The sequence below is a fragment of the Staurois parvus genome, unplaced genomic scaffold, assembly GCF_062004578.1.
Source record: "Staurois parvus isolate SC_StPar_1 unplaced genomic scaffold, SC_StPar_1.0 ptg000657l, whole genome shotgun sequence".
In the NCBI taxonomy this organism is placed as follows: domain Eukaryota; kingdom Metazoa; phylum Chordata; class Amphibia; order Anura; family Ranidae; genus Staurois; species Staurois parvus.
Window position 1 is genome coordinate 2,778,402 of NW_028318453.1, and position 13,354 is coordinate 2,791,755.

At 37.6% G+C, this 13,354-nt stretch overlaps 1 protein-coding gene across 2 annotated transcripts in view; it reads left to right on the top strand.

The window, feature by feature from the left end:
* The window catches only part of LOC149448775 (sulfotransferase 6B1-like), a 36,200-nt gene extending 23,888 nt beyond the window's left edge, over nt 1-12,312 (top strand). Inside the window, exons 4-7 of one of the 2 annotated variants that reach the window (XM_089694264.1) lie at nt 507-633; nt 3,837-3,931; nt 9,245-9,401; nt 12,056-12,312. In XM_089694264.1, coding sequence (XP_089550390.1) covers nt 507-633; nt 3,837-3,931; nt 9,245-9,401; nt 12,056-12,105 — 429 coding nt within the window. In that variant the 3' untranslated portion in view covers nt 12,106-12,312. The remainder of the gene's footprint in view (nt 1-506; nt 634-3,836; nt 3,932-9,244; nt 9,402-12,055) is intronic. The other variant, XM_089694263.1, reaches the window with a different exon arrangement.
* The last annotated feature ends 1,042 nt before the right edge of the window (nt 12,313-13,354 follow it).

Genomic DNA, 13,354 nt, shown 5'->3' on the forward strand with positions numbered 1-13,354 from the left:
GATGTGCACTGGGACACTGTAATAGATGTTGATGAGACACTGGTACACTGTGACAGATGTGTTTGTGCACTGGTACACTATGACAGATGTTGATGGGAAACTGGTACAGATGTTGACACTTGGACACTGTGACAAATGGTGCATGGTGCTATTTTTATTTTCCTTAATTGTGATTGCATACTCTTTGCTAAGTGAATTTTCCACATATTCACTAAGAGAAAACTCTCTTGCAAAGTGCAAATTTCCTTGCAAAGCCAACAGCCTATATGCCTTTGGTAAATCAACCGCACTGAGTTCCATTGATCTTGCCAGGTATGTCTGTATACCAATGTCAATGTGGATCCATAATGAACAATGTGATTTCTGAACAATAGACAATATATACATAAAAAAACATGATTCCCTGTTTGGACTGTGAAAGCTGAACATGGTAAAGATATATATTCATTGTCAGTAGAGAGGGAGGAAAAGACAATTTTTAAATTGTTCCTTTATTTTCTCTACAGATATTGTTGGTCCTTCGCAACCCAAAAGATGCAGCCACCTCCTATTACAGATTTCATAAGAGCTTGCCTGCACTTCCGACTTATGAATCTTGGGACTTGTTTTTCAAGGATTATATAAATGGCAATGGTAATATATTTTCTAGCATAATAAAGGTTTCTTATTCATTAAAAATAATGTCAAATTCCATTTATTTTCTTGTTCTTTTCAGAAAAGAGAACATTTAAATCAAACTTGGTTATCATAAATATATAACAAGTAGCAGGGGCTACATTGGAAGGAAAGTACCTCTAAAAGAGAGATTTCTAGAAACCAGATGGATATATCAGTCTAAAACATATTTTCCACATGGTTTAAATGTTGATTGGAACATTACCACATTTATAAATGATGGTTGATTATCTAGCTTAATTTATATATCATCCTCCTTTGTGATATGTTATTTTGATCTACATTTGATGTCATGGTTATTAGTCTACACCTCCTCCCTATTTTTTCCATTTAATTATATATATTTTTTTACTGCCAACAAATGGAGCATGCTTTGGTTCCTTATACTAAATGATTTTTGTACTTTTTTTGTTTGGTTTTTCTTTTCTTATTTTCCTCATTCTTCCTCATTTTTTTTAATAATTTTTTTTTTACTGCCAACATTCTTCCTCATTTTTTTTAATAATTTTTTTTTTACTGCCAACAAATGGAGCATGCTTTGGTTCCTTATACTGAAGGATTTTTGTACTTTTTTGTTTGTTTGCTTGTTTGTTTGGTTTTTCTTTTCTTATTTTCCTCATTCTTCTTTAAGGATTGTTTTTATTTATTTATTTTTATTCTGTTTTTAACTTATTGGATTAATAAAGCATTTTTATGTACTATTGTGTTTGCACCACTAGATGTCTTTGCATTGGGTTTTTATGCTGACTATCATGTGATATAATAAACTGGATTATGCAGGCTGTATGATCCTTTATTCTTTTTTAATAATGGCCACAGGTCTAAAATGAGGCCTGGTTTAAGTGCCTAGTCTCTTAGACAATTATAGTTACCCCTTTTGTAAAATTCAGGCTTGGCTTTGAACCGGTATGTTTTAAGATGGCTGCTGATTCAGAACAAGGCGTGAGAAATGTAAAAACAAGGCTTGTCTGGCCTAATGTCCTGAGGCATTCACTGGTTAAATAAGACATGGTGACCCAACATGGCAACCATGCCCCGGTAGATGCCAGGTGCTATGAAATACGTAGGAGGAAGCCTGTTGTGATGTCATCATGTTTTACAGGACGTTAGCCTGAATTGTGATGTTTGCTTGAGTTTTGGTATTTTATTATTGACGGTCATCTTTTAATCTCCTGTGAGTGCAATTTTAGCTATTCTTTATTAAATTATATGGCTTTTCACACTATATGGAGCATTTGATTCTTTTCTGGGTACTTACCTGCACGCACTGATCTTTGAGCTGGTGGAAATTGTATTGGCTTTCCCAAGCGAAGTGGGATCATCTTCTAAAGAGAGGGTTGCCTGGAGAACATTGCAGTTGTCCCAGTATGTAGTTCTTACAAAGCTGGTTTGATTATTTTTAATATGAGAGTCATATCTATTTGGTAAGCAGATTTAAGTCTGCTTATGGTGGTGAGTATATCAAGAGACTAAGCAAGGATGGAAGGGAAAAGAAGAGGGAGGAATGGAGGGGTAAGGGAAGGTAGAAGGCATCCCAAATGCTCTCCAGTCATGCAACATTGAATGAACATAAATTAATGTCAATGGAGAAAAGTAAGAATTTATCAAAATGGGGTGGTAAATAATGATGCACCCAGGGTTGTCATAACTGTGTGTATTTCTGCACCCTATCTTGCAGGACCACTTCAACTTCAACATGTATCATGGCCCGCGTCTCCCTGTTCTTAGTTTCTGCTTTATGAGGAAAAATGGGTTTCCATGTTGTTGCTATAGTCTGTTTAGCGTACAACAATATCCTGTGTTCTGTAGTTCTGTCCTTAAGTGACAATGCTGCTCTTTCATAAATGTAATTCAGTGAATTACATTGCCACCCTAATACAGTGAAGTGTGTTACTGGTAGGATCACTGGGTGAAAATAAAGGAAAAAGCCAAGGAAAAAAAAAAAAAAGGAAAAAGGTCCTACCTAATTGGTAAGATGCAACATATTAAATTTTTTTCTTTGGGTCTAGATGTGCTTTATCTGTCTGTTGCCAGTTCTGGACAACAATTTCATGTAGGGCGCTTTATGTAAGTGTTGTATAGGCCAGGTAATAAACAAGAGCAGTCAAAAGAAGTAAAATAATAGGTGTTGCATTAAGGTTGCACAAACTATCATAATTATAATGCATTTAATATTTAGCAATACTGTCAACTTGCCCATGCAGGGAAAGGTGATGGCATGTCATTAAAAGGCAGTCCTAATGGCCTTGTACTCACCTTACCTGTACTCTTTCACAGATGCTCTTTGCTTCTGCACAACTGCCACTGAAATTAGTTGTCTTAGATCCAGGGAAGTGTTGACTTCACTCCCACGATCATGTGACACTGCTCAAGCCTAACCATTGGCTGCTAGGTCCAGGCACCATCACAGAGGAGCAGGTCACATGTTCCGCCATTCCTAGAAGTGCTTAGTATTCTTGCCAGTTGTGAAGGAGCATTAATAATGTTAGTATTTATATGTTATTGGTTCATAATCTTTTTCTTGTTATTTAAAGTCTTTACATTTCTGTAGTTTTTCCAGCAGAATTTAAAGTGTTACTAAACCCAGGACCCTGCATTCACTATATCTGGTCTCCCACAGTACACAGAACATGGCAATGCAATTATTTTAGTAAATATTAACTGCTAAATACCTTTTCTCATCAGCAATTACAGCAGTCTTGTGACTTCTATCAGTGTCCAGCAGAGCACTGGTTACAGCTTGTAGGAGTTTTAATTCTCCTGTAGGTAGATGCAGGACCCCTGACCTCTGTCTGGTGAGTGCTGATTGGCCCTGTGCTGACCACATGCACTCTCCCAAGAAAATAAAAACTCTTTACCAATACACACCAAACTGAGCATGTGCAGCTTGCCCCCAAGCCTCTGTTCTATCAGGAGACACTGGATGAAGGGGAGAATCAGAGAAGACAGGATAAGACATCCTTTTTACACAATGTGGAGGATTAACCCCTTAGATTCCACAATGAGTATAACAAGCATGCTTTATTGCATATACAGACAGATTTTACTGTTGTGGGTTTAGTAACATTTTAAGGATATTGTTGTTCTTCAAGTAATGCCCTCAGCCTCTACAAATTAATATAATACTGTCACTTCATATGTACATTTTTTCTGTGTTTTAGTGTGTTTTGGATCATATTTTGAATATCTAGCTGAATGGAACAAACACATTGATGAAGACAATATAATGGTAGTTAGATTTGAAGATATGAAAACAGTAAGTTTGGTTTTTATACAGTTATTTGTTCCCTAAAGTGAAGTAATTTCCTCACAAACATGCATTAATGTATGCAGGGCTTTTTTTCTCAGAAAATAGGTGCAGGAATTCAACCACAACCTCCACCAAAAAAACCTCCCCACATATACACACACAAATTTCACTAACAGTGGGAGGGTCTTAAAGGGGCATTACATACCAGGAGTGCATTACGTACAGAGTGCAGAGTTCTGGAGGGGTTACACACAAAGTGCAAAGTTTTGTGGTGCGCTACGTACATAGTGCAGAATTCAGAGATGCACTGTATACAGAGTACAGTGTTCAGGGGTGCGTACACACAGAATGCAGAGTTCGGCCTTCTTGCACAGCTGCTGACCTCTGCATTCCCCATCCACTCCTCACTTTCACCCTTTTTCAGATCTAACCTCTGCATGCAACCAGCCCTCCACTGCCCCCATTTTCTCCCCCTTTCCTTAAATGCTCCATCTTCCATATGTCTTACTTTTGTTGCTGTATTAAGCTGAAGCACCTAGCCAGCTCTGGTACCTCCTCAAACACTGTAGGTGGCTCTGCCTCTCTCACTTTCAGGGAGATCATCCAATGGGGGTGCCAGCATCGGAACTGCATCCTGAGCACCTGCATCTCCCTTGTCCCCATTCTGCACTAAGTGGGAGCCGGTCATGAGATCATTTGGGAGCTGTTGGGAGACAAGCTGTCACTTATTAACACAGAAGCTGGACTTCTGTGTTTACAAGTGATAGGAGTGAGCAGGGAGCAGAGGGCCTGAGTCAGAGAACAAATTCCAGCTGAAAAAAAGCCCTGAATGTAGGTAACAATTGTTTCAGACAACAACTGTGCTATTTTCCAGATCGGTAACATCCCCTACACCTCCTTCCTTTCAGACACATTGTGGCCAGTTGTCTGTCAGCATTATTAAAGCACCCTTCTCTCATTCATTCTCTTTGATGCTGTCTGTGAACATCTGTCACACTACATACAGCTTTAACCTACCCCGCCCCCCCCCCCACCTTAAATTTAAAGAATTTTTGTATCTTCTATGTAGACCTCAAAGCATGACATGAAAAGACCCTTTTCTACTGTATGTTATTTTATAGTTAATTTTGCCATTAGTATATGTCACCAGTGGCAATCCTATGCCTCTTTTTTGACATTAGTTTGTTTATTAGTGCCAAAAAAGGAACAAGTTGAATATCAAAAGTCATCCACCATAAGAGTGAAATTGGGTTCAGGGAAAAGTTTGAACTTGAGGCTTTTTTTTTAAACTGTCCATGGATCAAACCAAGGCAAAGTCCCAGTAGTTGACTGGTCGCATAATTCCCTCTTTAAAAATTAGATACAATTGGAAGAAATAAGTGGAACATCTTTAGGCCATGTTATTTGGCTGCCAAGTCAGTATAGAGGCATGTCTAAAAATTCAACCCATATTACAGTAGAAACTTTAAGAGTTTGCGATAAACACCATAAAAATAGGAAATGGCAGTATAATAGACCCTTAATACCACTTTCAGGTACAAACTATTTCCCACCTGGAAAGAGAATAAGGCTTATTTAAATTGGGCAACTTCAGATTGTCTGAGATTAAAGAATGTTTTAAATGGGAATGCCCTATGTTCCTTATTAGTACTAAGAGCCAGATATGGCCCCTCACCATGTGATGCTTGGAGATTCAGGCAGCTTCAGTATTTTGTGGAGTGTGTGCCAAGACCCCTCCATTCAGTCCGAGAGTTTAACCCATTGGAGAGATTCATGGATCAGGGGAGGGTAACTAAACATGTTATCGCTAATATCTACAGGATGCTGGTGTTGCCCCTAGATCCCAGGGTTTCATTCATTTTGAATGAATGGGAGCTTGCACTAGATCAATCTGTCTCAGAAGATCTAAAGTGCAAATGCATAGATTATATATAAATATAAATAAACAGCGCAAATTTAGATAATTGATCAATATAATAAATCATTAAAATAAGTGCATAAATTATTCGTGTTTCCCCTTAATAATAAACAAAAACACCCAAAAGTCCATGTGCTGAAGACATAATTAAATTGTAGAAATAAAAAATAATATAATGAAAGTGCCAACTTCTTTTCTTCAAAAAATATTTTCACCTTCCACCAGTGCACACACCAACATTGAATACACTCACCAGAACTTGGTGAGTAAAAGACCTTTTAAGGAATTTTAGGGATCCTAAACCCTCTTTGGTGCCACGCTAGGGAAAATCTTCACCCTCCGAATAGACTCCACCATCCAACCAAAAGAAAAAAACTCACATAGCATAATATTGTCACACCATAGTAACTTATTCCAAATAGAGATTAAGGCCACTCACATGTTAATCACTTGCTAAAGGCATGTTTATTATGTATAACAGGCTTCAGTTCCAGCAGATATACAACCTTTTCCTTCCAGGACTCTCACATCCACAATGAAACAAGGACAAAACTCCTCTTAGACCAAACAATGAACCAAGATGGCCGCTGGAACGCACCGCTCCGCGTGCGTTCCACTCACCGGAAATGACGTCAGGCGCATAGAGTGTGGACCGGAAATGCGTCAACGCGTTTCGCCCCTCCCATAGGGCGTTATCAAGACACCCATCTCCAGTCCTCACTCACTTAAATATCAATGTAATGCCCTCCCCTCCAATTTAATTGGTCAGACCACCTCCCAGGATAATTACAGAGGCTGCTCCTCCCACTACAAGACGTGAGAGACCTTTACAAGATGCCAATCCACATAACAACAACATGAATTTTAACAATTGATGTAAACAATTCAAATAAAAACAATATCTTTATAATTTAATATAATTCATATTAACAAATGTGTATCTATCTAAAAACAGATTACAAAATCAAATGAAATAAATTAAAATAAAATAAAATAAAATAAAATAAAAAATGAAAATAAAAATAAATAATAAAAAATAATAAATAAAAATAAAAATAAAAATAAACATAAAAATAAATAAAAAATATATAAATAAAAATAACAATAAAAATAAAAATAAAATGAAATAAAAATAAAAATAAAAATGAAAATGAAAATAAATATAAATAAAAATAAAAATAAAAATAAAAATGAAAATGAAAATGAAAATGAAAATGAAAATGAAAATAAAAATAAAAATAAATATAAATGCATAAAATAAAATAAAAATAAAAAATAGTCTTTAACCTCCTTGGCGGTGTTCCCGAGTGTAGCTCGGGGTAGAATTTCTATACCAAGAACGGTAACCCCGAGCTACACTCGGGCTTACTATGCAGCGTTCTCTGGGGGTCCCTGCAGCACTTACCTTGTCCTTCGCTCCCACGATGGGTCCCCTGCAGTGTCCCCGTCCATCTCCTCCGGCGGATGCCGGCATCTGACTTCCGTGTTCCGGTCCCCGTGACGTCGGAACGTTCGGGCGGCGGAACCGGCGGGAAATTTGAAATTTTTAAAAAATGACATTTTTGCTGTCATTGCTTTTTCACTGCATTTCACATACATTTTGTCCCCACTGCTTTGTCCTGTGCCCTGCCTGCATTTTGACTGTTCTTTCTGCCTGGAAACTTAGAAAAGTCCATGGCGGCCAAAAAGCGTCCCTTTACATCAAAAGCGGTTTTAGAACAGCGATAGTAAATCAGAACCACTTGCAGAATTGAGTGATAATGATTTGTGGGGAAATTCGTCATCAGACACTGAAAACGATTTTGCGACTTTGCTCAGCGATGTGCGAATTTGCCTCTGTATTTCAAATTTCAGTGTTTTTGGTTTGATTATATTATTGAATTAAATTTATTATTATTATATTATTATTTTTTATGATTATTTATTAAATTATAATTTATGATTTCGTGTTTCAAGTTTTATCATATCCGGAATGTTTAATAGACTCTTTTTCGGATAGATTTCAGTGAGTTATTCCTAAAAATTACAGCCTACAATTAAAAACTACATATTTCCATGCAAAAAAATGGTACCGCTTTCAGCACAAAATTCCTGACATGATCATACCGCCAGGGAGGTTAAACACTAAATCTTCTACTCTTACCAATCTGACAGGAAACAGTTGATATCTATATCTGAGTTCAACCCCCTGGGCAACAAAGACCCCAATTTTAGGATCCATCTCGTTTCATTCTGTGAGATGGACTTGACCCTATCTCCTCCCCTCCAATGTGCTGAAACTCGATCGATCCCACAGATAATTGATCAATTATCTAAATTTGCGCTGTTTATTTATATTTATATTGTTTGTGTTTTCACGATTGGCACAGCAGCATTTTTAGAGTGTTATTTGGAAAGCTTTGGCGCAGGAATAAGTTTTTTTGTTTAAATAGATTATATATACTCTACCTCAATAGATATGTAGATAAAAGAAATTAATTATAAATTGTTGACTAGGTGGTACTATTTTCCATCAAAATTGGCCAGAGAATGCATGCTCATATTTGGCCAATCATCCAGCCATATTGGGAAAAAATATTAAATATAAGTAGATGATTAGTAACTCTGAAATTTGGAAAGCTATCTAGAAGTGTTTACTTCGTGCTACTGGTGAGTCAATGAAAAAATATAAAATCTCTATTATTCCATTCTTGTTGAATACAGAGAAGGTACTAATTCCGAAATATTGGAAATCAAACAAAATACCAACTATGTTAGAATGGTTTAGAGAAGTAGATAGAGCTAGATTAATGGAAGAGTTGATACATTTACAAAATTATTCCTATACAAGATTTTATGGAATCTGGAGAAGTTGGATTGAGTTTAAACAGTCTTTGGTTTATATAAGTTAGGTAGGTAATTAAAATGCATTGGAAGAGGGGAGAGAGGGACGGGTGGAGTAATCCCCATAGTATGGAAAAGAGATAGTGGATAAAAATAGGACAGAGATTGGGTTAGGTATTAGGCCCCTAACTTTTTTTTTAGATAAAAATGTACTTGGGTGACTAAGAAAGCTCCCCCCACCCCATTTTTTTGGGCATGGGGTAAATGGAAGGTAGGATAAATTTTTAAGGACATGCAAGATATATGTTTTCAGTAATGTGGAATTTAAGTTATTCACTAAATATACCATGTTCATTATGGGCCTAAATGGGTGATAATGAGGGAGGGAAGGTAAAAGGGGAAGGGTAGGTGTGGAATAGGAAGGAAGAAGGAAAGGGAAAGTACAAGGAGAAGGTCAAAAACTATTTCTTTTCACTTTTCCCTTCTCTTGGGCATTTTTTATTGTATGAACAGTAATTGTCACTACTTAACCTATACCTTAAATACAACTGATCTTTTTTTTTTCTTTTCACTTTGAGGATTGTCTAACTCAACTGAAAACAATCTCAGAATTCCTTGGGTTTGCTTTGACAGAAGAGCAACTTTGTGAGGTTGAAAGACGAACTTCTTTTACATCTATGAAAGAAAAATCTGAAAACACACATGGGAAACTTAATGAGGCTTTCTTCAGAAAAGGTAGAAACAATTCTAACATTTAGGAGAAAATAGAGTTTTAGAAATCATTAGGTTATAGCAGCTCTGTAATTATTAATACATCATTAATTTTTTTTAAAGGCAAGCAGTGTACGTAGTTGAATTTGACACGGTATCATTTAGGGTCTGGCAATGCACATAAATGTATGTTACGCATGTTGGTGCCATTCTGTCTGAATTACACACACAACCCTCTCAGAACGCTTGCGATGTGATGTGCTGCACTGCTGAAAATGTAGCATGCATGATTTTTTGTGCATTGTGGTGTGTCGGGCAGCCCATTCAAATGAATTAACTGTCAAAATGCAGTGCATGTTAACACGTGAACCAATGCATGTTCACATGCATGTGTAATACACTGCAAAAGGCCAGGCTGGTGTGAACAGGCTCTTTTTAGGTTTTTGTATGTTTTTAAATATACATTTGATGGTGATTTTCAGCATGTTAAGTGCCCGTATAAGTATATAACTGTTTTAAAAATAGTAATTCTTGCATACTTTACATTCTTTGTAATTCTGTCTGTACATAGGGACAGCCATATTTTATTCCTGCTTAGCCTAAAGCTTGCAATAGACATGAAATGACAGTCACCTGATTTGGCTGTTTTCCTATATGCTTGTCACCACCCAGCCATTGTTCAAGGGAACCATTAATCAGACAGAATTAAAATTTGCAGATTGCTCTTATTCCCCCTTAAGACAATCAGAATGACAGAATGATTCAGTCTTACAGATTATGGAGGGTGATTGTACCTGCATTGCTGACCACCCTCCTACTGTATATCTATGGATACCTTGCTTTCTCACAATTAAATTTACCAGTCAAAGGCCTGTTTTAAAACAATGCCTTCTCTACATGGCTGAGGCTTCTCAGCAGTTGTTAATCAAGGAGGTTAAGAGATGCAAAATACCAATAGACAAATAAAACTGATATTTTATATATATATATATATATATATATATACACACACACTGTGTGTATACTGTATACATTAAATACTATATATATATATATTTATATGTAAATCTGGTACAACAAGCATGTAAAATTGGAAAAGCACAAATTACAGTAAAGGAAATTTTTCAATAGTAACTTCTATGAGTTCAATAAAATGGGTTTCATTTACGAAATTTAACAACTATAGCAATTTTTGTAAAGCCCCCAAAGTTACCACATGAGGAAATTGTATTTTTGATAAAGAGAACAAAGCATCATAATAACTGAATCATATGGGTGTCTGTATATTTTTTTTTTTACTTTTGGAATTCAAAAAAGAGAGCAGGGCACTTACAAAGATATCATCAGAGTTTATGCATAAAAACTGTGGGACAGAATAGTCATTTTGATCTCAGTATTAAAGACACACTTCCCATGCACGTAAAATAATTCACTGAGATGCAGGCTATAGTATGCTTTTCCCTAATATTATTATTATTATACAGGACTTATATAGTGGCAACAGTTTACACAGCACTTTGCAATATAAAGTGGAACAGTACAATAGCTGCAGGGTATGATCTGGTGGAGGGGACCCAAGTACAGTTCTTAAGTGGAGATGGGATAGGCTTCTCTGCATAAATGAGTTTTCAAGGAACGCATGAAGGCAGACAGGGTAGAAGCTTACCAGACAAACTGGGGTGGGGAGTTCAAGAGGATGGGAGAGGCTCTGAAGAAGTCCTGTAGGGGAGCATGGGAGGAGGTAACAAGGGAACTAGAGAGCAAATCTTGGGAGCAGTGTAGTGGACAATTTGAGAGGTATCTGCAGATGAGGTTGGTGATGTAGCTGGGAGCGATGTTGTGGATGGACTTGAATGTTGTGGTTAGTATTTTGAATTTTATACGTTTTGGTAGTGGAAGCCACTTGGCAGCGAGGAGCAGCAGTCACGTTTCAGTTAGTAAGGTGTATTAGTCATGACAGACTGAAGGGGTTAAAGCCTGTGTAAAGGTAGGTGAAGGGCATTGCAGTAGTCAAAGTGGGAAATAACCAAGGAGTGAATAAGTTGTTTTGTGGTGTTGTTAGTTAGGAAGGGATGAATTCTGGAAATGTTGTGGAGGTGGTGGCAGGATTTAGCCAGTGATTGGATGTAGGGGTTGAAGAAGAGGTCAGAGTCTAGGATTACACCCAGCACTCTGGCATGTGTGGTTGTGCCATTGATCTCAATGGCAAAGTCATGGGGGGGTGGTCATGGAGGAGGAAATATTACAAGCTCAGTTTTAGAAAGATTGAGTTTGAGGAAATGGTGAGAAATCCATACTGATATGTCGCTCAGTAAATTTGTGATATGTGAGGAGATTGAGGAGGTGAGTTGAGGAATCAAGAGATGGATCTGGGTGTCATTGGCGTACAGGTGGTATTGAAAACCATGGGAGGTTACCAGAACAGGAGGGCCCAAGGACGGAGTTATGGGATACCCCAACAGAAAGAGGAAGAGGAGCTGAGGAAATGGTGTTGTATGTGACACTGAAAGTGTGCTGAGCTAGGTAAGAGGAGAACCAGGAAAGAGTCACTGCTATCACTGCAAACAAGATATATACCACAGGCAGTCCTGCTTTTATAGACACACCTGTATTTCTTTACTGCTACTTAGACAAGATGTCTGTGCTCTGCTATTTCTGTTAAGAAATATGAGAATCAGTTTTGTTTTTGAACAGGACAAGTTGGAGATTGGAAGAGCCTCTTCACTGAAGAACAGAGCAAAGAGGTGGATGCAAAGTTCCAACAATATCTTGCTGGAACAAAACTGGGAGATTTGCTGGACTATTCTAAATACTGCGAGTTTTAGACATTTCAGAAATTAATCATGGTTAATAAACAATGTAACTGCAATTGCATCAGAATTAACAGGTTATAAATCTCAGTAAATAAAACATTTGTAGATTATTGACAAAATTATGTCATGTTGGTCTGCTTGTTTTTCTATCTGACTTTATTGAATCAACTGTATGCACTTATCAAAAGTTTTAAATAAATAAAGAATATATATAAAAAAAACCCATTGATCAGCTACAATTGTTGCATTTTGCTGTTATGTTTACCTGCTTCCCGACCTCCCTATAGCAGATATACTGCAGCATGATTGCGCAAAATCACGTATATATGCATGATTTTGCATTTACGGGTAGAAGGTGCACGAGGCGCGTGCTCGCCCTACCTGCGCCGCCAATTGCGGCTGTCAATCACTGGATCCCGGCTGGCGATTAGTCTCCGGCGCCTGGCGTTTGACGAGGATCTCCGACGGGAAGGAGAGCTGTATGTAAACAATACAATTCTCCTCCTTGTCAGCTCATGCACACTGCTTTGGATAGCACAGCCATTCAAAGCAGTGTGATTACAGTGAAGCACCAACACACAGTGCATAGTAAAACAGCACACAGCACACAGTAAAACCTTAGCTTGCCCCTCATGTTAACCCCTTCTTGTCCAGTGCCATTAGTACAGTGTCAGTGCTTTTTTTTAGCACTGATCACTGTATTGGTGTCACTGGGTATGAAAGTGACACCAAGTCAGTTCCCCCCAGTGTCAGAATGCCCTCCGCAGTCCCGCTATAAGTCGCTGATCGCTGATTTTTATTGCTCAAAAAATTAAAAATGCACAGGTGATCAAATACTACTGAAAGAAAGTTCAACTCATGGGAAAAAAGGACGTAAATTTAATTTGGGTGCAGCTTTGCATGACCGCGCAATTGATTAAAGTAATGCAGTGCCGTAAAGAAAAAAATGGCCTGGTCAGGAAGGGGGGTAAATACTCAGGAGGGCAAGTGGTGAAATAATACAAATAAACACATATATTTGCATTATGTACATGCGAACCTGTAATTTTTCTGTATGTTTGGTGCCTTGCCTGGGTACAAGCCGTTTTCTTGAAGTTGAAGTTCAGGCAATTTTAACATAGTTAGATTGGCCCAGCTTAGACTAATGTAAGTTTGTATGTGCCA